Source organism: Colius striatus, chromosome 19 (assembly GCF_028858725.1).
Source record: "Colius striatus isolate bColStr4 chromosome 19, bColStr4.1.hap1, whole genome shotgun sequence".
NCBI lineage: Eukaryota > Metazoa > Chordata > Aves > Coliiformes > Coliidae > Colius > Colius striatus.
Window position 1 is genome coordinate 11,674,862 of NC_084777.1, and position 25,963 is coordinate 11,700,824.

Genomic DNA, 25,963 nt, shown 5'->3' on the forward strand with positions numbered 1-25,963 from the left:
TCACACCATCTCATGGGATTTGCAGAGACAACACCTGCTGATGATGGTGAAGATGAAGGCTGAAATGCTCACTAAGCCAAATTCCCCACTCCTGTGGCCACTCTGGTTTCACCCTCCCCATCGTGGGTTTCACACCTCTTAAACTCTCTACTGCCCTTCTCCCCTTGCTCTTCTCCCACAAGTTCTTTTGCAAGCTCTCCTCTTTTCCCAGCACTTGGCCTATTTCTTGCAGCCAGCGTATCCTTATTCGGGGTCACCCTCGACATCTAGCAGCCCTTCCTCCTCCCCAGCCTTTGTCCCCAGAAGCCCTTTCCCCATCCCAGCAGAGCCCCCCATGCTGGGCCCATACAAAGGAGCGGCAGCACACCTGCAGCTCTGCCTAATGAGCTTGAAAAGAAGCCTGTGCTCCAATTTTTCCTGTCCAAACAACGTGCACCAGCCCTTTCTTCTGACGGCGTTCCGCTTCCCTCAAATCTTCTGCCCTCTCTGTGGGTGCCTGCTTGCATTCACTCTCCCACTAATAGGTACAACGTGCCCCTGGGAGAACTGTGCTTTTCTTGTTTTCTTCCTGCTCTGCCTCTGTCCCCTCAGCTTGCAGCCACTGGCTCAGAACCGAATTCTCTCTGCTCTCCGGAGCGGGGAGCGAAGGTTGAAATCCTGTTGCATAACTGACTGCAGAGCTGTGGCTGTGAGCTGCCTCTGCCTCGGCTCAAACCTCGTCCCACGGGGCTTGTGGTGTTGCCCAAGGGAAATGAGGAGCAGTAGGACACAGCTGTGGTGCTGGAGGGGACAAGGGTGGCTGCTGAGGGTGGTATTTACGTCACCAGCCACGCTGGGGTAGAAAGAGATGCAGGAAGGTCTGCTGGAGAGTTGAGGTCCTGCAAACACAACACTACCAAGGTGTCCTTCACCTTCCCACTCCATGCACAGGGTCATCAGGCAGCTCCAAACAAACATGGAGCTGCCATCTCAGGTCCCCTTGGTCCACAGAAGGTCAAACACAACCTGAGAGCCCAGGAATGTGTTTCAGGAGGCAAAGGGTGGAGGGGTGTGAGCCGTGGAAGGGGCAGTGCAGGAGCATCAGTGTTTTGGGAGGGCTGCCTTGTTTTGAATGCTTGGCTACAGACCATGCCTGGGCTAATGTGGTGTCAGTGCTGTGCAGAGCCAGGAAACCCTTGCCCTAGTATGAAGTCCTCTTTTTCCATCACTTAATGCAGAAAGCCTTTATTATTAAATCCCAGCTGTGATGCCTGTCTAGTTCAAGGTTTGAAGTGCATGGCCTGGGATCTTCAGCAGACTTCTGGCAGGACATTTTCATAAGGCACTAAGAAATTAGAGGGAGAAAAGCCCAGTTAGGTCATATGCTCTTCTCCCCTGCCAGCAAACACCAGGACTGTCCTCTGAGGCTGTCCCCAGGGCTTCTCCAGATCCCAGCCAGTGGTGCCACAGCTGGGGGAAGTGACTCAGTCTGGCAGACCCTGTTAGGAGCTCTCCCAGGGCTCCAATTATGTTTGATGTTGTTTAATATCATTCCCTTTTCCTCCCTTTGGGGATAACATAAAGCTGAGCATGAGCCCCACGTGTGCATGCCAGCCAGAGGAAAGCACAGATGGTGGCTTTTCCATATCTGCAGCCTCAGGTGTCCCCCACATGGAACATCTTTCTCCAGGATGCAGCCCCAGGGGTGGGTTGGGGTGGTGGAGGACCACTACTGAACCCTGCCTGGTCTCTGAACATACTAATGGGCCTTGATCAGCCTCACCTCAGACCTCAACCCACATCCTCATCCCAGGACCCCTATTTAAGCTCAGCCCTGGGCCCCAGCCCTCCTCTGAGTGTGGGGTTCTTGTCTCCAGCCCTGTCACTTGGATGGACCTATGCTGGAAGCAGCTTGTCTTCTGTCTGTTGGATGGACTTTGCACCCACACTGTACCTTGTTTCCAGACCAGCTTCTGCTCCTGCCTCCCTTTGTACTTGACTCTGCTCCATGCCCTGATTCCCAGCTGGCCTTGCCTGGAGACCCTGCTACCCATGGCTGGCTCTGCCTGTTGTGTTTGCCACCCCTGGGACTGTGCCTGTTAGCAAGGCACTGCCTGCACTGGGGTCTCTCAGCTCCTGGCTCACCCTGAGGAGCAACTGGCCCTTGGTGCTCCCTTCCCTGTGCACAGGCCAGGCTGCTGAGTGGCTGCACCCTTGATGTATTCCCAGTTGGCCTTGCAGGGTAACCAAAATCCCTGTCTCCAAGGTTCCCTGTCTGCCTACCCTCCTCCCCAAAGGATGGATTTACCTTTGGGGTTGTCCTCTGGGTCCCAGCCTGACCTGAGCATCGTGTGTGTTTCCCATTTCTCCTCTAGTTCCTTGGGGATGTTCACTCAGTGTGGGGCTAAAAGCCTCATGAGGGCAGGGAAACTGCATTGAAAATATGGAGCTTCCAGGCTGCTGCAACAGCAGAGTGCAGGGGCACATGCAGACCCTCCTGCCCTCACTTCTCCTTCATTCTGGCAATGGTGGGGCTTTGTGTGTGCTGAACACCAGGGTGGGATTTGACTTCTCAGAGCAGTGGGGTCAAGTCTTTAATCCCTTCCCTGTGTTTTTCATCTGAGAAAAGGGATGACTTGATTTTATGGGTTCACTGTTTACCTTTTTTTACTGAGGAAACAAGCCAGAAGTCAGAGTGTTTTTAAACAGGCATCACTTCAGTGCACCAACGTGCTCAGACCCAGGCAGGGAGGCACTGGGCACACATTTGGAGACTGCATCTTTTGCTGAGCTCTGCAAGGTTCTCCTGGCTGCCTCCTCCAGCCTGAGCTTAGGATTGCTGGGACATCTCCACAGTCTGGCTCTTTCTCTTGGTGCTACTTCTGGGCTGTTGGATACACAGACCTGCTGACACAGCAGCCAGCACCACAATGGGTTCATGGGGTGAGATTTGGCAGCTCTGTGCTGTATCTCCAATAGCTTTCTATAGGTGTCCTCGTTGCACTGACTCCTGTGTTCCCCATCCTCAGAAGCATTTCTCCCCAAACACACTTGGCACCCTGACACCTGCTGGTTGCCTTCAGTTTGGGGTTAACTTCAGCTTGGGATGCCCTGTTCTTGGCTCTGGCTCTGCTGGCTAGTGCTTGTCCTTGCTGAGGTTGGCTGATGCACAAGCTTCCCTGGCAGTGGGCTGCCTGGGAAGATTCCTGTGTTGCTTTAGGAGCCCAGAGGCAAGCTCAATTTGGCAGCAGCTCTTGAGCTCCAGGAATCTCCTTTCTAGCATAAGAAATAGCCATGTGCAGGCTTTTTGGGGTTGAGATTGAATAGGAAAGGTGTTGGTTTGGCATGCTGAGTGTGCACCATGGGCAGTCTTGCTTGGCTTCTCTGCAGATGGGCAAAGCCCAGGTCTGGAGCCTGGAGCCCCATGCAAACACAGCTGGCCTGTGGGCACAGCTTGGTGTGAGCCCTGCCCCAAGGGTCCTGCACAGCACCCAGGGGGGGATGGCAGTGTGCTGGTGGTGAAGGTTTCTCAGCAGTGGCAGGAAGAGTGTTTGTGAGCAGAGCTGCTACTGATGATGCTACTGTCTGTGAGGAAAGGCAATAGGTGAATGCCTGTGGGGAGAAGGCACCTGAGCCATAGGAAAGCTGAAGCTCATGAGAACACAGGAGTGTTTTTGTGAAGGAAACACAGACTTACTGTATGAATGTGTGATCTGTCCAGTCCCTGGCTCTGGCTGCTGCAGTGACTGCTCTTGCTGCATCCTCAGCATCCATGTGCCAGCATTGATCTGCTCCCAGAAAGGCTGTGACTGCTGTTTGATAGGTGATGTCTCAGATCCTGCAGCTGAGAATTGCTTCCACAGGCAATCTGTGTCCTTGGGAAGCAGCATGTCTGCTCTCACAGGCTGAGGCAGTGAAAGTAAACCTGCTTTGAAATGCAAAGTATTTCAAAAGCCCAGCAGTGTCAGGATGGAGAGATGTCCCTTGGAGAAGCTGCAAGCAAAAACTTCAGTGTTGAGTCTGGTTGAGCTCTAAAACCAGCATCATAAACAACCTCAGGGTGCATCAGCTTCTGCCTCAGCATGAAAGCACAGTGCCATGAGCCACAGCCACTGCAGCAAGATGCTCTTACAATCATCTGTGTTGGCAAAGCCCTTGAAGCTGCTGCAGTCCCAGCCCTGCCCTCACCCTGCCCAGCCCAGCACTGACCCACAGCCCTCAGCACCTCAGCTCTGTGTCTCTTGAATACCTCCAGGGATGGGGAGTCCAGCACCTCCCTGGGCAGCCCCTTCCAGTGCTGAACAACCCTCCTGGTGAAAACATTCCTCCTAATGTCCAATCTCAACCTCCCCTTAATGCAACCTGAGCTCATTTCCCCTTGTCCTGTCATTCACTGCTGGGGAGCAGAGCCTGACCCCAGCTCCCTGCAGCCTCCTGTCAGGGAGTGTCAGAGAGTGCTGCTGGCTGCCCTCAGCCTCCTCCAGGCTCAACACCCCCATTCCCTCAGCCCCTGCCCAGCCCCTTGTGCTCCAGCCCCTTCCCCAGCTCTGTGCCCGGCTCTGGCCACGCTGCAGCCCCTCAGTGTCCCTGTGGCAGTGAGTGAGGGGCCCAGCACTGACACAGCCCTGGAGCTGCAGCCTCTTCAAAGTGTCTGCAGTAGACCAATCCCACCTGATGCTTTACTGTCACAGGCAGTGGGGGGTTCTGTTGCAGGGATTTGTGAGGCCCCACTGGCTTATCCCAGCAGCACAGAAACTAGCCAAGTGTGGCTAATAGATGGAAAGCTGCTTCTGGAGAACAGAAGTTGTATGTGGAAGAGCTGCAGAGTGGAGCTGGTAAAGCAGGAGGAGGGCATCTGCTCTCCAGAGCTCTCTGTTCTGTGTGAGGGCTTGTGCTGATGGGCACAACACTTATTTCAGCATTTCCCTTTGGTCATGGGGAAGCCAGAGAGAGGCCAGTGGTTACTTTCAGTGGCTCATCTGCCCAGGGTGTAACTGCAGCAGGTTGCCAGGGTTTAAGTGTTACCCCTCCCTGGGGACTTAGCTGACCTGTTACAGTTGAGTTATCCTTGTATGTCTCCAGGAGAGGTTTGGCATCAGCCTCTGAACAGCCTGTGTTGTGCAGGGGCCCTGGCTGTGCTCAGCTCTTGCTCTGCCGCTCCCAGTTTGCATGCAAACGTGTGCAGAGGTGTTCATGGGAATGGGAACATGACCAAAGCCTTCCTGTGGTGTTCAAGCTGTGATGGGCTGCCATGGGAGAGGCCCCAGCTCCCCTCAGAACTGGGATTTCTCCAGGCATGCAGTGGGCTCAGCCTGTGTCTCACTTGGCTGGTAGGTGCAGTGTTGCAGGTGCTCCCGTGGCTGGGATGGGTTGTGCTCCCGTGGCTGGGATGGATGGTGCTCCCGTGGCTGGGATGGATGGTGCTCCCGTGGCTGGGATGGGTTGTGCTCCCGTGGCTGGGATGGATGGTGCTCCCATGGCTGGGATGGATGGTGCTCCCGTGGCTGGGATGGATGGTGCTCCCGTGGCTGGGATGGGTGGTGCTCCCGTGGCTGGGATGGGTGGTGCTCCCGTGGCTGGGATGGGTTGTGCTCCCGTGGCTGGGATGGATGGTGCTCCCATGGCTGGGATGGATGGTGCTCCCGTGGCTGGGATGGGTGGTGCTCCCATGGCTGGGATGGGTTGTGCTCCCGTGGCTGGGATGGGTTGTGCTCCCATGGCTGGGATGGGTTGTGCTCCCGTGGCTGGGATGGGTTGTGCTCCCATGGCTGGGATGGGTTGTGCTCCCGTGGCTGGGATGGGTGGTGCTCCCGTGGCTGGGATGGGTGGTGCTCCTGTGGCTGGGATGGGTTGTGCTCCCATGGCTGGGATGGGTTGTGCTCCCATGGCTGGGATGGATGGTGCTCCCGTGGCTGGGATGGGTTGTGCTCCCATGGCTGGGATGGGTTGTGCTCCCGTGGCTGGGATGGGTTGTGCTCCCATGGCTGGGATGGATGGTGCTCCCGTGGCTGGGATGGGTTGTGCTCCCATGGCTGGGATGGGTTGTGCTCCTGTGGCTGGGATGGGTTGTGCTCCCGTGGCTGGGATGGGTTGTGCTCCCGTGGCTGGGATGGATGGTGCTCCCATGGCTGGGATGGGTTGTGCTCCCATGGCTGGGATGGGTTGTGCTCCCATGGCTGGGATGGATGGTGCTCCCATGGCTGGGATGGATGGTGCTCCCGTGGCTGGGATGGGTTGTGCTCCCATGGCTGGGATGGATGGTGCTCCCATGGCTGGGATGGATGGTGCTCCCGTGGCTGGGATGGATGGTGCTCCCATGGCTGAGATGGATGGTGCTCCCGTGGCTGGGATGGGTGGTGCTCCCGTGGCTGGGATGGATGGTGCTCCCGTGGCTGGGATGGGTTGTGCTCCCGTGGCTGGGATGGATGGTGCTCCCGTGGCTGGGATGGGTTGTGCTCCCGTGGCTGGGATGGGTTGTGCTCCCGTGGCTGGGATGGATGGTGCTCCCGTGGCTGGGATGGGTGGTGCTCCCATGGCTGGGATGGGTTGTGCTCCCGTGGCTGGGATGGGTTGTGCTCCCATGGCTGGGATGGGTTGTGCTCCCGTGGCTGGGATGGGTTGTGCTCCCATGGCTGGGATGGGTGGTGCTCCCATGGCTGGGATGGGTGGTGCTCCCATGGCTTGGATGGGTTGTGCTCCCATGGCTGGGATGGGTTGTGCTCCCATGGCTGGGATGGATGGTGCTCCCATGGCTGGGATGGATGGAGCTCCCGTGGCTGGGATGGGTGGTGCTCCCGTGGCTGGGATGGGTTGTGCTCCCTCCCTGTTCCCTTGCCTGGGCCTTAATTCTGTTTTTCTTTCACGCCAAATTCTTCTCTTGGGATTGGTGATGAGTCCAAACACTGACCCAAGCTGCTCAGACCTGCTGGTGTGATCCTGTCCCTGCCATCACTCTCCAGCCACCCTCAGTTCTCCGGCCACCAGGAGAGGAGTCTCTGTACTTCACTTAGGAAAGCACTAAGCACATGCCTACCTTTAACCCCAGATGGTGTCATGGACCGTGGCTTTACCTTTCAGCAAATGCTCAGGCTGTGTGTTAAGGCCATACCCTGCTCAGGATGAGCTTGCTCACATGTAAATGTGCTGTTTCTAGTACTGAGGTTGTGTAGACAGGCCCTTCACCTGACAGGGTCTCCTCAGTTCACACGTGTCTGCCTGTAATCACCATCAAAGCTGGTTGGTGATGAGGGCTGCAGCCCCTGGAGATGGGGAGTGCAGGTTGGTGTCCACAGCTGGGAGCTCAGCTCCCAAAACTGTTTGGGAATGAGAAGGGACAAATATCCCTGGTATTCTTCCCCCTCTGTCAGCTGTGTTTGGTCTCAGATTAATTCCCCTTGCTGTGCATACACATGTCCTGCAACACTGAAGCTCTGACAGCTCTGCATTGTTTCAGGGTTTATGGCTGTTTAAGTCTCTGAGAGGCTCAGCCCTGCACCCTGTCTGGCTTGGGACCAGTTTCGCAATAGTCTTGCTGCTATGGGAGCCCTGGAAGGGGCTGTGGAGGCTCCTTCTCTGGAGACATTCCAGCCCAGCTGGATGAGTCCCTGTGTGCCCTGCTCTAGGTGCTGCTGCTCTGGCAGTGGGGTTGCACTGGGTGAGCTCTGCAGCTCCCTTCCAGCCCTTCAGATTCTAGGTGTGATTCTGTGCTGAAGGCTGTTGCATGTTCATTGTGCTGAGGTGAAATCCTAAGTCACCACAAACAGCCAAGTCTCCTGCAGGACCCCACTCTCTCCTCTCTTTCCCAGCACAGAGCTTTGTCCCTTGCAGAACCTCCTGAGGAGATGGTGGCAGGGCTGCTGTGTTAGTGTCTGAACTGGATCAAAGCAGCTTTCTGCTCAATTGACTCGTTATTTTCCAGGGTGTATCTCTCTCCTGCCAGGCTGCAGCCTGCCCGAGGCTGCTCATCTGCCCTCACATAAATCTCACACCTCATTGACAGTGGGAATTAGAGGGAATGCAGGGGCTGGATGCCTCCCAAGTGATGGCAGATGCGGCTGCAGATGGTACTGGCAGGATTCCCATTGAAAAGTCATCAAGTGGGATTGTCCAGGTCCTGCCAGTGAAGGGGCTGTGGGTCTGGAGCGACCCCTCCTGCAAGGCTGGGCCTATGGGGTGCTGCCTGGGGCTGTCCCTTGTCCCCAGCCCTTGCAGGTCCAGTGGCATAAAGGAATGGCAAGAGAGGAGACTTGGTTGTGGATGTCTCAGAGGTAGGAACCGTGTCTGGGTAGGGACAGATGTCTGCAATTTTTTCTTGCTAATGGAGGGGAGCAAGAAACCTTGTGGTTTGAAACAAAGTTTTGTTCAGTAGTTGAAGGATTCTTCAGTTAAAGAATTCACCTGCAAAGGGCATGTCTGTTCCCTGAGGGAGTCAAAATCTCCCCGTGAGACTGAAGTGATGGTGCTGCCAATTCGCCCAGACCCTCACTCAGTTCAAACCTGTTCAATTCAAACCTTGCCTGTTCACAACAGAGCTGTGAAGGTGGACCTTCACCTGCTGGGAGAGGGAAGTGCATGGTGCATGGTGCATGGTGCATCAAGCTCCTGAGCTCCTCACAGCTCACACATCACAGAGGGGAGTGCCCTGGGCTCAGCACACCCACCTCACTGAGGGACACAGCAACTTCACCCCACTCCTTGGTCCAGTCCTTTATAGAAACTGGGCAAACTTCAACAAGGAGGCTTGGGAAAGGAGCATGATTGCCTGTACCTAGCTGATCCAGGAATTGTTCTTTAAGGACATGTGTGTCCCAGGCTCTGCTTTACAGCCCTGAGCATCTCATCTACGTGGTCATAAAAGTACCGCCACTGGGCTAGGAGTGGCCCTTCATGTCTCTGGGACACTGGCCTCAAAACATGTGTTCTCTTTCAAAAATCACAAATGGCAGTTTCTGAGGTTCTGTGAGTGTTTGTTCTGGCCTGAGCTTGCTGCACTTGTGAATTGTTTTCATTTCCCCAGACTGCATTTTCTCCTTCCTGGGGGTTTCGTCCATTGTCTGATACAAGAACAAGGAGAGCAGAGCCCTGCAGAGAAGGTATCTCAGCTACTGAGCATCTCTCTTCTCCCCTAATGCAGATGAAGTGAACTTGCTGGACAAAATCACTTCCCATGTGCAGGACCTCAGCAATATTTCCATTGGCTATGATGAGGCCAACTGCAGCACCCTGGAGATTGGGCAGTACGCTACGCTCAGCATCCCTGCGAGGGACGCCTTTGGGGACAGGTAGGCTGCCTTGTGGGGGACGGGGTTAAGGTGATGCTGCTCAATCATTTCATCAGTGCTTATTGGTTTGAGACCCCAGTACATAAAACATTAAGATAACACACTCACACTGTGCTCAGGAGCTCAGTGCTTCTTCCTGTCCTTCCATCAGCCTGGCTCACGTGGCTTGACTGGCCACTTCCAGGAATGGGGTTTATTGGTGTTGCCATCAGGAAGACCTCTCTGCTCCAGCACATAACTGGAGAGAGCAAGAGAGACAGCACAGCTGTATCCATCAGCATTGCTCAATGGTCTGTGGAGGCATAGACCTGGTTGGACCTTTGCTGTACTGGACACAGAGCTGTGGCTTGCTATGGACAAAGATGCAGGATGAGAGAAGGCAGCACTGAGGAGCTGCTGCAACAGGGTTACTGTCCAATCTCAGCCTGGCTGCTGCTGTCTGAGTTCCTGACCTTACAACCTGAATGATTGTTTGCTCATGGGGTTTTTATTTGCTGCTCTCTCTGGGTTACTTTGTGCTGAGACTCCAGATTCTTTGTCCTAAGAGGTGGTGATAGAGCTCGTGGTGACACAGCAGCTGCTGTGGGGTGCCTTGCATTGCTTCTTTCTGCTAGGTTTGCAGATGAGCTGAGTGTGCTGATGAAGCTCAGGTACTCTCTGAAGGAGGACAGCAGCCTTGTGACCATCCTCAGCCATCGGAGCCACGTGCTCTTCCAGATCAGGATTAACCCATTTGGCCTGGTCTTTGTCACAACCAGGAGGAGACACTATGAGTAAGTTCCATCTCAGGTGCTTTTTTTCCTGCCTTTTCATGCTTCCTTCTGTACTCCCAAAGTCAGAGTTAAGGTTTCCCACTATGGGCTTTGAGCAGTGCTGCTCTGACTCCACCCCAGCTGAATCAAGGCCACATGGCTCTCCCTGGGTGATGGACCCCCAGCCCTGTGGTGTGACAGGCAGTCAGTGCCTAACTCCACTCTCAGAATGATGGAGATCTGGCATAAAAGGTTCAAATGCCTGAGGATAAATCAAGTGGGGAGAGACACAGACCCCAGTAATTTCCCAAACACCTCAATTAGTTGTAGACATGCCCAAGTCCATTGGCTCAAAGCAGCACAGCAGTCCCATGCTGGAAGAGAGGTGATGGTGCTTACAGTAAGGCAGATTTGGTTTCTCTAGTGCTGTCCTTTGCATCTACACTGAGGGTGGACACATGAGAGGCCCTGGGTAAGGGTAAAGCTTAGTCCTGCATAAGGCTCAGGACCTGTTTGATGTTGTGCCTTTTCCCCTCCCCTCCTGGGACACACAGGTTCCCTGTTTCCTTTCTTGGTGATGGGCAGTGGCACCAAGTTGCCCTCAGCATCTCCTTGGAGAGGCTGGAGCTGCACGTGGACTGTCAGCTGCTGGACAGAGTGAGCTGGTCCAGTTACCTCGGGATGGGAGTGAGCACTGAAGGGCTGATCATCATTGGAGGCCTGATCGAGTCCTTTGAGACCCCCTTTAAGGTGAGAGCTGGGCAGGCTTGGCAGGGCTGTGTTTGAGGACATGATCTGCAATGGGGTTGTGACTCCCTCTGAAGGGGTCACGTTGCCTCCTCTCCCAAAACCACACCATTGATTTTCACAGCTGGGAAAGGGGAGCTTTCTGAAGGCTTTGAGTTGTATAAAGTGCTTTCAGTTGGGTCAGGGCAACACAAGTGTGAGCAGTCAGCCAGCAGCAGAGGTTGCAGACTTGCACTCATCCTCTCTCGTTGACCATGGCTTGCAGCAGGTGCAGAGGCCATCTGTGTGGGCAGCATGCAAAGCAGTTGGTTGGGGAACTTGTCCAATGCATGTGTTGAAGAGAAAGTCACTGCTCTGAGGGCTTTGAAACGAGGGATTCCCAGTGGGTCAGAGCAGAGAGTTGTATAGAAATGCCTGATAAAGCCACAGGCTGTCAGGCTTTGTGTTGAAATGTATCTGATGGTCAGCCTCAAGCACAGAACTGAGGGCACCGAGCACATGTAGCTAGTACAGAGAAAGTCCAGGTGGTGCATCTGAGATCAGCCCCTAGTTTGTGTCATCAACACGAAGCTGTTTCTGTGGGGCAGCTCTCTCCTTGTCCCTGGTTTACAGTGGGCTGCCCAGCTGCACCTCCAGCCTGGGGAAGAAGATTTCAGCTCATTTAGAGGTCAGTGGCAGCTCGGACAATCTCCCCTCTGCATTTGCTGCTGCTGAGAGCCAGCAGAGGACTGCAGGGTGGATGGAGCCAGCTCAGACGCTCCCTCTGGTAGTTGTGTCACCCAGAAAAGCTGCTCAAGCATGAGTGGTGCCATGTTGCTAATTGATCCTTTCAGTTGTCCTGAGCTTAATGAAGTGAATGTGAAGTCAGCCTAGCAGGGCAGGGGAGCCTTTCTTTTCTGAGTTGGTTTTGATTCTGACAAGTGTGGAACCTTAGAAGGTGACATTTTGCCTCATGCAGACAGACATCTCTGTATATCTGCCTCCCTCCCTCCTGTGGCTGGTCTTCCCACAGTTCAATATCATGCTTTGTCCTTTTCTTCTTTGTAAATCCTCTCCTGCACAGAACATTTTGCCTTTGGCCTCCCTCCTCCTGCACTCTTGCTGTCACTGGGACCTCTGCAGTACAGGAGCAGCTCCCTGCTGCTGTGCAGCACCCAGCCCAGCAGTCCTTGCTGGGGATGTGGCGAGGAGACAGTTGTCTCCAAGCCTTTGCTCCTCCAGACACACAGTTGTCAGCCACACACCGTTGTTGAGGGGTCTTTTTGCTGGGCACTGCTCAGTCTGGGCCAGGGGAGGTGAACAGCAAAGCCCTGACCCTGCAGTGTGCTGAGCACCTCCTAAATCCTCCCTGTTATTTAGCTCAAAAATAGCTTGCTCATTGCTGGCTCTGAGCCTTTATTCCCAGGATGTTTGCATCCAGCTCCTGCAGACAGGGAGTTATTGAATGTCTAAACCATCCTGTAAAGAAATCCCTGGCTATGAGAGGCTGGAGACCTGCCCCCCATCCAACCTTTCCCTCTCCTCTGGAGGGTATAAAATCACCCCAGCTCAAGAGAGACCTTCTAGAGAGAGGCCAGTGCAGGGCCAGCAAGATGCTGAGGGGACTGGAGCATCTTCCTTGTGAGGAAAGGCTGTGGGACCTGGGGCTGCTCAGCCTGGAGAAGAGAAGGCTGAGGGGGGAGCTCATTCATAGTTAGCAATATCTAGAGGATTGAGAAGATGGGGCCAGTCTTTTTTCTGTGGTGGTTGGTGCCAGGACAAGGGGTGATGGGCACAAGCTGGAACAGAGGAAGTTGCACTTGAACAGAAGGAAAAGCTTGTTTGGTGCTGAGCTGAGCCCTGGCCCAGGCTGCCCAGGGAGGGTGTGGAGGCTGCTCAGGAGGTTCCAACCCCCCTGGACACGTTCCTGTGCCCCTGAGCCAGGGGAACCTGCTGTAGCAGGGAGTTGTGCTCTGCAGGGCCCTTCCCACCCCCACCAGTCTGTGATTGTGTAAACTGTGGTTTGTGTCTCTCTTTCTGCCCAGGGTGCTCTGCAACAACTGACCTTCGTGATGGGAGACCCAGCAGCCGCCGGCCAGCAGTGCCGCAGCCACAGCCCAGCCTGCACGCGCCCCTTCAGCTTTGTGTCCCCGTGGGAGCTCTCAGCAGCCTGGCCACAGGTGTGCCTGAGGGGAGATGACAAATCTGGGGGCTGCTGACCAGATTTCTCTTTGGTGTAACACGGTTCAAATGGAAAGGACCAACCCAGGGTGTTAATGCAGCCTTGGGGCTGGGTTTGGGTTGAGCTGCAAGGAGGTGATGGTGGCCAGCACACAGGGTGGTTCTTTCACCATCTAAACCCTCCCTTCAAGTCATAAATGGGTTTGGTACAATGGAAGAACGAGTTAGAGAGAGAGTTTGAGCCAAAGAAAGCCAGGGTGTGTGTGTCTGACTGTGTGTGCTCATGTGTTTAACACAGGGAAGCTTTGAGTAGCTGTTGAGTCACCCTGCAGCTGCAGTTTTGCTTCTGGGAAGGAGTGAAATCTGTACTTGGGAACTGTACATCAGTATATCACCTGGAACTTCTTGCTCAGTGCCAGCAAGGCTGCTGCACAGCACCCTTTGGTGCCTCATCCTGTCAGAGGCTCCTCTGCACCAAAAGGCCCATCTCACACAGTATCTCCCCAAAGACATGAAGCACCCAGGCTTTCCTCAGGAGCTGGGGCTGGCCCAGAGAGACACCTCATCTCTCTAGACCTGATATATAGAAAGACTGCATAGCTGCCCTCAAAAGACTTGCTGACACAAACCTACCATGTACCTGAGCTCTTTGGTTATGTGGGAGAGCTGCTGGGAAAGGGCAGTGTAAGAGGGAGCTGGGTGTGGGTTGAGGCATCTGCTCTGTCTGGGATCCCGGTGCAGCGGTGATGCCCATCTGGGGCTGCTGCCCCTGCCTCTCCCTGCTCCTGGAGCAGCCCTGCAGTAACTGCCCCCTTCCCCAGGATGAGCTGCATCCATTGCTGTGTTTGTTATTTTGATCTTAGGAAAGGCCCTGGTCATAAGGGATGAATTAGGAGCTGGCTTTCCCAGGGGGTGAATGCAGAGAAGGCTGACGGCGTAACGCAGAGCAGGTCCCGTTGGATGTCTGCCTGCTCCAAGGGAACTGGTGTGTCTGAGTTCCCAGCAAGTGTAACCCATGGTCATCCCCAAAATGATACCTGGCATTTGTCATGCTGACAGCCTGTAGGTACTGACTGTAGCTCTGAGACTGGACTTGCTCCCTAGAGCTAAGAAGTAAGGACAAACCTCTGGTTTAATAAAAGCTACAGGATGTGTCCTCTGAGCCTGCAAGGTGATGGGCTTCTCTTAACCTGCTCTTATTATCTGTTACTTATTATCCTGTGCTTTGTAGGCCTGGAGCACTCACCTGCATGGCTCCAGTGGCTTACCCAGCAAGGAAGAGGTTTGATTTAAGCATCAGTAAGTTGACTACAAGTGGGAACCCATGGGAAGATTGTGCCCCACATCACACCCCTTCCAATCCCTTGCTGGTTCTCCTCAGGATTGATGAGCTTCAAAAAATGAAAGAAACTGCAAAAACCACCCAAAGACTTGAGAGATTTAAGCAAAAGCTATTCCCTCATGTCCCTCTGAATGGTTGGTTGCCAGTGTGCATTCCCTGGATGCTTCCCATGCGTGTTCTCCTATCTTGGAGCCAACACTGAGCACATGCCTCAGTCAGTGCAAGTCCCTGGGCAGTGATAGTTTTCCTGTTTTCTCTCTCCAACTGTCTAGGTGCCAAAAGAAACCAATGAAATCCAGGACTCTTCTGCTCAGATATGTCTCTCCTGCACTGTTGCAGGAGCTATGTGCAGGGAACATCCCTCCCATGTCCATCCTAGGTCTCACCACCATAATGTCTCCTGGGGAAACCAGTTGCTCTAATGAGCAATCAGGTAAAAAGCCAAACTGCCCAGGCAAGGCTGCCAGACAAGGCTACTGGTTATTTTCTTTATTGCAATCTCTCTTAAATGCATTGAATGGAACCTGTCACATATCAGAGCTGCTGGAGGCCAAGGTGAGTTTAGGTGACCTTCCTGAGAGTTTGCACTGAGCCCAAGATGAGTGCTGACGAGATGAATCAGGGCACTGCATGCACAGATGTGCTGTGGATCTGCCTGTGAGCCTGGCTGCAGCTGGATTTGCTTGGAGGGAAGGAAAGAGTGAGGTTAGGAGGGTACAGGAAAAAGCAGGAGACTGGATGACTGCTGCTTCTGCCCACGTGTGGGATGCGATGCCTGCCTGGGCAGGACTTGCTGCTGCTCGCCATCACTGAGGTGGGAAGGGCTGCAGCTCTGCCATGGGAGGAGGTGGTTGTGATTCTGGAGGTTACAAAGCATTGCATTTCCTTGGCACAGCCACCCAGGGAGTCTGGTGGTGGGACAGAGGTGGCTGCTCCCAGCACTGCCCAGTGCTGCTGTGTCTAGGGGCTGCCACCTCCTCATGGAAGCTGCCCTCAGCCAGGAGGAGCCTGGAGCACATCCCCAGCTCCTCTGCATGTGTCAGGAGAAGAGTGGTGGCTCTGGGTGACATACAGGCTGCAAGTCCTTCATGTTTCTGCTTTATTTGGGATTTCTAGCCAAGTTGTTCTTCATGTTCATGCAAACAGACATCCTGAGGGGAAAACCTGGCAGCAAATACCAACAGAGGTATTGAGTGTGTGTGTGAGTGATGGAGTCCTGTCTGTATTTCCCACACCCTCTCAAGTGTTGCTGTTAACTGTTTGGGGATGGTGTCTGTTCTCATACCTGCCCTAAACTGCCTGGCTGTACCTCACTAACTCCTTCATTCAAATGCTGCTTCACATGCAGCCAAGCAGCCATTCCCAGCTGGGTTTGTACCCTCCATTCCAGGGTTCAGTCATGACACAAGCCTTGCTTACAAGTGAGCAGACTGCTGCCTGTCAGTAGGAGTTGGGTTTGTAATCACAGAATCCCAGCATGGTGGGGTGTGCAGGGCCCTGCAGAGCTGCTCCAGCCCCAGCCCCTGCTACAGCAGGTTCCCCTGGCTCAGGGGGCACAGGAACGTGTCCAGGTGGGGTTGGAAACCTCCTGAGCAGGAGCCTCCACACCCTCCCTGGGCAGCCTGGGCCAGGGCTCCCTCAGCTCAGCACCAAAGGACTTGCTCCTGGTGTTTAAGTGGAACTGTTTGTGTTCCAGCCTGTGCCCATCACCCCTTGTCCTGGCACTGGACACTACAGAAAAAAAGTGTCTCCCCATCCTGCTGACACCCACCCTTTAGGTATTTGTAAGTGTTAATGAGATTCCCCCCCCTCAGTCTCCTCCAGGCTGAGCAGCCCCAGGTCCCACAGCCTTTCCTCACAAGGAAGATGCTCCAGTCCCCTCAGCATCTTGCTGGCCCTGCACTGGCCTCTCTCCAGCACTTCCCTGTCCCTCTGGAGCTGGGGAGCCCAGAGCTGGCCCCAGGACTCCAGATGAGGCCTCAGCAGGGCAGAGGGGGGAGCACAACCTCTCTCACCACATTGGCCATGTTCAAGTCATAATGATAATTATGATAATGATGTTAATGAACAGAGATGGCAAAACCCACTTCCTGAGCACATCTGAAAGGTGATCTCTGCCTGTCTGCACTTAGTCCCAGTCCCCATGGCTCCTGTCAGCACGTGCTCCCCCACCAGTGCTCCCTTGGCTTGGCTGGCAGCAGTTCTCTTGGCAGCTGGTGTGAGTTGGTGAGATGTTGCTGTAATGAGAAAAGTGACTTTCCTAGGACTACAGGGGAAGACTAACTACATTCTGGATGTGGGACAAGTTTCTTTTTCAAGCAGTTAATCAGGAGCAGAGGTGCCTCAGGAGATTTGACGTTTGGGTTTATGGAAAGAAAAAGAATGTGCTACTGACGTGTTGGAGTGTGACAGTAACACAGAGCACATCAGCCCTCCTCAGGGACGAGCCAAAGCTGTGCTCTGGGGTTGCACTTCCCCTGCCTTTGTTCATTTAGAAGTAAATTAGTATATCGGTGATTTCCTTAATTGCTAATTGGAGCTAAATCGTTCTGGAGGGCTGAGGTGATGGTGGAGGAAGATGTAAGTGGCTGGAGGGACATCAGTTGTTTGTTACTGGCAGCTTAAATTATGCTTGAATTGCAGTCTGCTTATTTTTGAGGAGCAGATTGTAATTGATGGGGGATCTTTGCAGTATGGATGATATTGAACCACCTCTTGTTCTCCTTTGGAGGACTAGATTGTAATTGATGGGGGATCTTTGCAGTATGGATGAGATTGAACCACCTCTTGTTCTCCTTTTGCCTGCACTGAACATGAGCAAGAGGGCTGAGTTGATTACTAAACCAAATGGCTTTTTCCAAAGCAATTTAACCTGGAATCCTAAAGCCATTCAGGCTTCAATACATCTGGTTTCCAAAGAGACAAAATCTCACGTGTTTAAATATTATGCGCAGTTTAAACTGCTTCTGAGATTTCTTCTTGATTTAAAAATGCTGTGAAACCACTTGGTTTGTTCATGGTGTGTCTGTTCTTTCATGCTCAGCTTTGTAACTGAACAAAATTGGTGTTGCAATCACTATCAGTCTAATTCTATCCTAAAACCGCTCCTCTAATGGTCACAGCTCAGTGTGTGTCTGACACAGTCACTGTGTGTACAGATACAGCAAGGGGATGCTTGTTCCTCCCTCAGCACTCTTTGGTCTTCCTAAGTGCAAAAACACAAGGCAGGTCTCAGCATCTGAGCATTTCTGCAAGGGTTTAGAAGCTTCAGCCTGGGCTGTGTTAGAGCTTAGCAAGAGTCTTATTTTGCAGCTTGGCACCATTCCAATCATGAGGTGGCCTGAAGCCATGGTGACAGGCTGGGAGGAATGAATGCCTTGAGCAGAATTGGGTCTGTCCTTCAGCCTGAAATCATGGGGTGAGCCTGGTGTGACTGTTGTAGCTCCATGGCATGTGTAAACCAGCAGCCAAGGGAGCTCCTTGCAAGGGCTTTTTCAGCATTGCTTCCAGGGAGCAGGAGGCCAAACGACCCAGAAGAGTGTGGAGGGCAAATGCTTGTCTCTGCTCCTGATTTTCCAGATGCTCAAGCAGGAGGAGATGCTCCTGTGTGGCATAATTCATGAGCAGGTGTTTCTACTGGGTCAGGCAGTGCTTGGTCTGGGTCAGGCAAAGCTTGGGCATCACCATGACCTGAGTGGCAGAACAAAGGGGCTTTTTGTGTGAGGTTTTGGTGTTTGTTACCAAGTTTCAGCTAAAAACTCTCCTCTTTCCTTTTTTTTTGGTGGAAGTTTGAAAATCCCCAACGTGCAGAGTAGCAGATGTTACTTTCTGGGCTGGTTTGCTAGTTTTTGATCATACCAAGAAGCATTCCAGTTGAATAAAGCAAATCACCATGTGGTGATGAAGGGAATTCATAAGCAAAGATGAGAAAGAAGCTTGGGGGTATTTGTGGCAAAGGCAGTGCTGGCTCTACTTAAACATTAGGAGGAAGCTCCAACTTAAAGGTACTTTGTGAGAGCAGTAGAGACCTAGTTGTTAGCACCTTTGATTGCTTGATGTTGAGGCACTGCCTTCAAACACCCTTTAAAATCAGGGCAGCTTGGAGCTTGTGTAGATCAGGAGACTCTGAATGTTGGTCTTTAAAACTAGCTGTCCCACAAGGCTTGTGCTTGGTCCATTCTGCCTACTGTAGACAAGCCCTTGTGGGGGAGTTTCCACTCCTCCACCCTGCTGCCTGCCTCGAGCTTTTGGGCTTCCAGCTCCTTGGATAAGCTGGGTTATATCTGTGTGTGTGTAGTGAGGTCTGTTAGGGAGGTGTGGCTGGCAGCTTGAGCCCAGTGATATCTCCACTGTGCTCTGGAGTTATCTTGAGGTGGTTGCTCTTGTTTCTCTAATCTCTTGTTTCTCTTGTATCTCTAATCTCAGCCATCAGGAGCTCCCTGAAACCAGTTTCTCAGGTAGGATAAAGTGTCTGTGAATCATTTATTGCACCTCAGCTCCACTGTGGGATAAATGGAGTGAAAGGAGTGTATTGATCTGAACTGCAGTGGTTTTTCATCACCACCTCATGTCAAGGATTCAGTGCTGTTCCATGTGACCATGACATGAGGCATCCTCTAGCAAGAACTACAGCTGCTCTCCAACCTTTCATGATCTGCCTCCCTTCAGGTTTTGTGCCCTTGCTGATTTTTATGTGTTGCTGTATGCTACAAGTATTGCAGCAAGGGCTTGGCTTGATGGGCAGCTTCTCTGCTCCTGCTCAAGTAGCTTCACAGGGCATCACACTTCCCTCCAGTGTCTTGTGTCCTGCTGCAGATTCATGGCTATGGGCTTGGGGCAGCCACGTGTGCTGCATGCAATGCCAGCAGGGTTGCTCTCTGCCCAAGGGTCACTTAGCAATGGGGTTTGCTCTCCTTTTGCTTTGGAGGAGAGGCACTTGTGCTGTTTGAGAGTGTGGCAGGGAGCATGGGGAGTCCTTCAGAGTCTTTCCAGTCTGATTGTGGCTCCTGGCTATGGATCTCACAGGGCTGTTCAGGCTTTTGGGTTGCTTCGGTTTGAGTGCCTGGGTGGGATACCAAGGAGCCCTGCACATCCCACTGTGGAAACAGGGCACTGCCAAGGCATGTCACATGGACCTCCAAAAAGAAATCATCTGTCTTGTTTGGGCTTACAAAACATTCATTTCCCAAATCCATCACCTGGGAGCCATACATGAAACTTGTGAGCCCCTGGGCTACACAAAGCAGTGATGTGGGGCATCTCTGGGGTGAGCTATTCCAGTTTTGATTGAGCAAATATCTGCTGCACACAAGGTCCTGCACTGCTGGCCCAAATCAACTGGAGAAAGAGAAGGATGCCTCAGCTGAGGGCTGCAGCCCTGTTCACCTCTCTGAGCAAGTAAGGGCTGGTGCAGAGCAGAGGGAGGCTGAGTTGGGCACTAGAAGGGATTTCTCTTCCCCAAACTTGTGCTGAGGATGCTGCAGATACAAAGGTGTAATTGTGTTTGACCTGATGATGGTCTGAACACAGCCCATAGGATTTCCTGGCCATTATTCCTCTTTAAAACATCTTTCTTAACAAGAAGTCCAGCCTTGATTCCAGCTTTCCCATGACTGAGCCTCTTCCAGGGGCCTGATGCTGGAATGTGCTGGTAAAAATATAGAGTTTGGAATTGTCTTTCTCTGATCTTGAGCTTGTAAAATCACATTGAACCTTTGCCAGCTGGGTAGAAAAGGCTTGTATTAACAAAATGTGTTTGCTGGGAGAAGGCACTAAGCTTTGAAACACATTTGACTGAGCCTGACCCAGCTGAAAGCTGGGCAGCACATTATGCTGCTTGTCTGGGCTCCTGTAGACAGATTTGCTCCAAGCTGGGCTTTAACATTGGCAGTTTAGGAAGTCAGACGAGGTTTTGGGTCATGGTATCGAGTCCTACTAAATGAAAAGCCCAACAGAAGGCCAGGATCATTACATCAACACTGTTATCTTTGTCAACAAAACCCTCTGCATCTCCTCAGGCAAGACACCAAATCAGTTACACAGCAACTCTCCTCAGAACCATTAATTACGTTATCTGTGGTTTCTTTGTTAATGAGCCCAGTATCAGTTGCTCTGTTGCTCTGCTTGGACTGGGCTTGAGGGAAGAGGTCTGTAATTGCACAGGGCCTCCAGTTTGCTTTTCTCACCACCCCCTCCATATTGGCAGAACATACAAAAGCCTTTTCCCAGTGCCCTGGATCTTCCCCAGCTTTCTGAGCCGAACCCAAGGGTCAGTGCTCACGTTTGGGAGAGCCTGCTGCTGTAATGCTTTTTAGCTTGGATTGTCAGGATGGGATTAGGAAACTCCTCCTCTGTGTTCACTTCTAGAATGGGAAGTATGTCATTGTCATGTCTGTGTCATCTGGCTTCTCCCAGCCCTGGGCAGAAACGTGGCTCCTGGGGCTGAGCTTCCCACGCTGCTGCTGGCCAGGGGCACGGTGGGGACCCCACACTGCAGGGAAGGCTGGAGCCTGGGCTCCCTTCATCTCCCTACAAATCATAGACCCTACATTGCTGATTCACACACCAGTTGCTCTCTTTTTTTCCTTCTGTTTTAGCATCCTGCTTGCCTTTTCTGCTCATTCCTCACTTCTCATAGCCAATTTCTGGGGGTTTTAAACCCACATGCCTGCTGCCTCCACCCTCATGCTTTTGGACAACCCCTGGGCTGTTTAAAGCAGTTCTTAATTTATCTTTCTCAGCTGGTTCTTCTCTAAATTTGGCCTATTTAAAGGAGCAAGCATGTCTGTTATTGATTTTGGCTTTTTGTTTTGTTTACACAGAACCAATATAATTCGGTTGTGATTTCTCGTGCCTGAGAGCCCAGTAACTTGTAGCTTAGAGACACATTTCCCCTGAGCTCACCAGATGAGAGTTTCCAGTATAGACCTTTCCCATGCCAGATGTGGAAGTGGAATTTAAAAAAGCTGGTCTGTGATGTGTAGGAATTCAAGGCTGTGCTGGCACAGGCTGCCAGGGCTGAGCTGGCATCCCAGGGCACTGGCAGTGCTGCCCGCTCTGGGCTGTGCATTTGTTCTGCACTGGCTTCACCTGCTGAATACCTGAATGCTTGTGCTCTTGCCCCTGCAGCAGCTCACAGCCTGTGGTTAATGAGATCTGGGCATCTGGAAACAAGAACAGTCACACTTGGGTGTTTTAGGGAGGTGGGGACAGAGCTCAGGCTGTAAGCTCTGGTTTCCCCTCCATACTCCTCTCCTGATGCTATTTGCCAGCTGGGCCTTTATGTCCTGTCCCAGGTGACTTTCCTTTGAAGAATCCCAAAATCCCAGAATCTGAAGGGCTGGAAGGGAGCTGCAAAGCTCACCCAGTGCAACCCCCTGCCAGAGCAGCAGCACCTAGAGCAGGGCACACAGGGACTCATCCAGCTGGGTTGGGATGTCTCCAGAGAAGGAGCCTCCACAGCCCACCTGGGCAGCCCCTGCCAGGGCTCCCTCACCTCAACAGGGAACAAATTCCTCCTTGTGTTTCTTTGTCACTTCTTGTGTTCCAGTTTATACCCATTGCCCCTTGTCCTGTCATTGCCCATCCCTGAGCACAGCCTGGCTCCAGCCTCCTCACACCCACCCTTGATGTGTCTGTAACATGACTGAGCTCACCCCTCAGGCTCCTCTTCTCCAAGCTGCAGAGCCCCAGCTCCCTCAGCCTTTCATCACAAGGCAGATGCTCCACTCCAGCATCTCTGTGGCCCTGCACTGAGCTCTCTCCAGCAGCTCCCTGTCCTTCTGGAACCGGGGGACCCAGAACTGGACACAATATCCCAGATGTGGTCTCATGAGGGCAGAGCAGAGGGGGAGCAGAACCTCTCTGACCTACTGCCCACAGCCCTTCTAAATCTGTGGCTTTGCAGAGCTATTATCACAAGGTGTGGTCTCCAGCATTTTGTTCTGTCCTTTGCTTGTCAGATGATTCCTGGCTGTTGATGCCCATGGGTTTTATCACCCAGCCCCCACCACTCCCCATGGGGCAGAGAGCTGCTGATATCTTTCATGTGAGTTTTCTTCAGGGTGTACAGAATGAAGGACTAAGCTCTCTCACAAGTGGCCATAGCCGAAACTTTACAATATTGTGATTTCACCTGTTGCAAAATGGGTTTCAAGGAAATCATCACTTTGGATCCAAATACAGGTCCTGTGGGAAAGCTGGAGTACTTTGGGGTCTCTTTCACCATTCAAGTTATATTTCAGGTCTGTTATAAAACCCCCAAAGCAACAAAAATGTAACATCAAACCCACAACACTTCACAGTGTAACTTTTGGAAGAAAAAACCCACAATCCTTTATTTCAGCTCATGAAGAAATGTCTGTTGCAAAACCCTCTCCAGGGACTGCTGCAAATGCTCCTGTTGAGGTGGTTCTGTATCTCTGCTGACATTGCCCCCTTAGAAGCTTGTCTGGGGTGTATAAATGAGGAACAAGGCTGCTCCTGGGGCTGCCCAGACTTTGCAGGAGCCCTTGGCAGCAGAGCTTCTTCTCCCAGCACTGTTCACACCACTCCAGCTGGGCAAGGAGGACTTTGGGGCTGCTCATGAGCACCTGCATGGATGCAGGACCCCAACGCTGAGCAAAACCTTCCAGCTGTAGGATGGCAGGTGATGTCAGGGCATCAGTGACCCAGTTTGATCATGGCTTCAGGCAAGCTGTTCCAGCACATGCCAGCATCCCTGGGGGCACAGTGTGAGGTCTTCTACTGGTGGTGTGTGATGGGGGGAAGGGGGGTTGTTCAGAAACCTCCCCTCTGCTTCCCCAAGTGGAGTAATGCCTAAATCAAGTTATCTTAATGCACCTGATGGGACCTTTGCATCCTCTTTGCCTGGAACCTCAAGGTACATGTAGGTATTAGGTGGCTTCTTTATCAGTTTAACAGCAAAAGTTTAAAAAAGGTCTTCAGGTAACAGCCCTTTGATGTTTAAGAGCTTTCTTGCTACAGGCATTCACATGGGAAAGCAAGCCCAGTCTCCATGGCAGCAGCCAGTGCTGCAGATGAGAAAGAATCCTGCAAACCCTGCCATCCCCTTCTGGCCAGTGAGCCCTGGGGATGAGGGCAGGCCACTGCTCACCCCAGAGATGCTCCTTCTGCCATCCCCTTCTGGCCAGTGAGCCCTGGGGATGAGGGCAGGCCACTGCTCAGCCCAGAGATGCTCCTTCTGCCATCCCCTTCTGGCCAGTGAGCCCTGGGGATGAGGGCAGGCCACTGCTCAGCCCAGAGATGCTCCTTCTGCCATCCCCTTCTGGCCAGTGAGCCCTGGGGATGAGGGCAGGCCACTGCTCAGCCCAGAGATGCCCCTTCTGCAGTAAACACCTGGACATTGTGCCTTGCTGCTTGAGATGGATGTGTGAGACTGGCTCTGTGAGTGGCCTCTCCTGCTTGTGTGCAGGGAATGTTAAATTATCCAGCAAGGTTTCTTCTCTTGCTGCAGCAGCTCATGCCTTGAACTTGTCTGTCCTTGTCCTTCCTGAAGCTGTGAATCCCTGCAGTGGGAAAGCCTTGAGCTGCTCCTGCCCTCTGCACCTTCCCCAGCCTCCCTGGGCCACTGCACTCACTGTGCCTGAATCGGCCCTTTTGTAGGTGTTGGGTGCTTTTATTTCCTTGATTTACTGTTAATTATTAGCCAAGGCCTTGGTTAGAAGGAAAGTCCAGGTGAGAGCAGGGCTATCAGGAAGCCAATGGGTCTCCTGCAAACCTGGGTCTTGGTGGGTTCAGCTGGATCTGTGTGCCCTGCACACAGGAGATGGGAGATGGTCACGATGTCCATGGTCTCCAAGACAGAGCTTGGAAGTGAAAGGCCCCTATTTTCTCCAAAAAGATGTTGGTGCTTACTTAAATAAAAGGAGAAAATGCTTGTGGTGGAGTTTCCTGCATCTTTGTGTGGCTCAGGAGCTGCAGGGGCTCAGCTGGCTCTGCCTGTGGCAGGTCCTGGTACCCAGGTCACAGTAGCCTGAGACAGGGTCCAGCATTGCTGTTTGTTCTATCTCATGGTACAGGCCCTTTTGTTGATGTCCTGCATTGCATCTGCTCACTAATGAAAAGTTTGGTTGCAGAATAAGAAGCCAAGGGTGGCTGAAGGGCCCGTCCTCACCCCCTCTGCAGAACAGGCCTAGAAGTGGCAAAACCTCAGAGCTGACCAGGAATGAGTCCATTTTAAAACCAGTTTAATCAAAAAGTACAAACAGGCCAAGCCCTTGCTCCTGCCAGCTCTGGCTACCTGGACTGAGCGTGTGCCAAACCCCAAAGGGAATCACAGAGCTGGGATTTCAGGGGCTTCAGTTACCGTGTGTGGCTGCAGGAACAGGCTCATGGACGAGCATCCAACGCCTGCTCCTCCCCTCCAAGCCCTTTTTAGGCCAGGGTGAGGAAGGAAAGGTGAATGAAGTTTCTCCACCTCGCCCTGGGGTGAGATTTCAGCCCCTTTCATCGCTCCTCTCCAGACTTCCAGCTCTTGGAGGTTGTGTATCTGCTGGGTGTGAGGTGTGGAGCTGCTGCCAGTTTAGCCCTCATCTGCTAACAAATTGTGCAGACTGTGTGGTTTATGGCAGGAAAGTGAGCTAGTGGCTACTAATTAGTGTGTTAATAGGAGACATTTACCCAGAAACAAACCAGAGGAGCTGGGTGCTGGGAAGGTGAACAGCAGAGGTATCTACAGCCAAGCTTTGGAGGTCTATTGAGGGGTCTGTGGGTAGAGCTGAGGGCACCTCAACTGCGAGGCTGCAGAGTCTCCAGGTGCCCTGTAGTTCTCTCCTAGAGTTGGACATGGGTCTCTGCTGGGCTGGGGAGGGGGAACCAGCTGCCTGCAGGTCCCTTCAGGTGCCCTTTGGCTGCTGTCACATCCTCTGTGGGAAGGTGACCTTGCAGGGAACGTGGTTGCTCGTAACGAACAGCTCAAGTGATGGAGTGGAGTTTTAGCCAGAACAGTTTTTCTGCAGCTCTCTCTTTGATTTCTTGCCTGAAAGGAATTTGTAAAATAAACTAGGGCTTCTTTAATGGAATTAGTTACAAAAAACCCCATCTATTAAAGTTTAGAGTCTGTGGGTTACAGCTCTTTACTGACCACCAGCAGTCATCCTGCTGCAACAGAAACAGGACCACAAATGAAGTTAGTTAAAGCTAATGGCAGGGGAAATCTTCACTGCATCTGAAGTCTGGCTTATGTGTTGCATTGAAGGAGCCTCTGAGGGGTTTTACCCTCATGTAATTGGATCCATTGATTCTGATCTATTTGGGAAGACTGATTTAATTCAGGGCACTGATGGCCTCTGCATGGCTGGGAGATGTGTGGCTGTGGAAGGTGAGCCTGGGTGAGTAGGGTCTGCTTTTAATACAAACTGGCATTAATCCCTTGGGGCTCCCTCTTGGGTTGTGCTGAGTGCCAAGGAAAGAGGAAAAAATAAGTGACTGCTGTGTGCAAAGGGGCTGCAAAGGGGAGACAGAGAGAGAAACCCTGTTGTAGCCAGGGCAGGTTTCTGCCTTGCCTCAACTCTAGTTTCACAGCCCTGTTTTGTCTTGGACTCAATGCAAGAGGAGGGAAGGCATATGCCTGATAACATGTGTGATGGGAAAGCACCAAAGGGTCCTACTGTGTTCTCCTGGAAGCCTGTGCTGCCTTAAGGGGCTGCAAATGTGACCTGTAGTGGGTAAAGCTGATGCCT

At 52.7% G+C, this 25,963-nt stretch overlaps 1 protein-coding gene across 1 annotated transcript in view; it reads left to right on the plus strand.

The window, feature by feature from the left end:
* Nucleotides 1-25,963, plus strand: part of LOC133627315 (collagen alpha-1(I) chain-like) — a 105,543-nt gene that overhangs the window by 29,364 nt on the left and 50,216 nt on the right. Inside the window, exons 3-6 of the mRNA XM_062011973.1 lie at nt 9,113-9,260; nt 9,875-10,033; nt 10,567-10,762; nt 12,784-12,918. Coding sequence (XP_061867957.1) covers nt 9,113-9,260; nt 9,875-10,033; nt 10,567-10,762; nt 12,784-12,918 — 638 coding nt within the window. The remainder of the gene's footprint in view (nt 1-9,112; nt 9,261-9,874; nt 10,034-10,566; nt 10,763-12,783; nt 12,919-25,963) is intronic.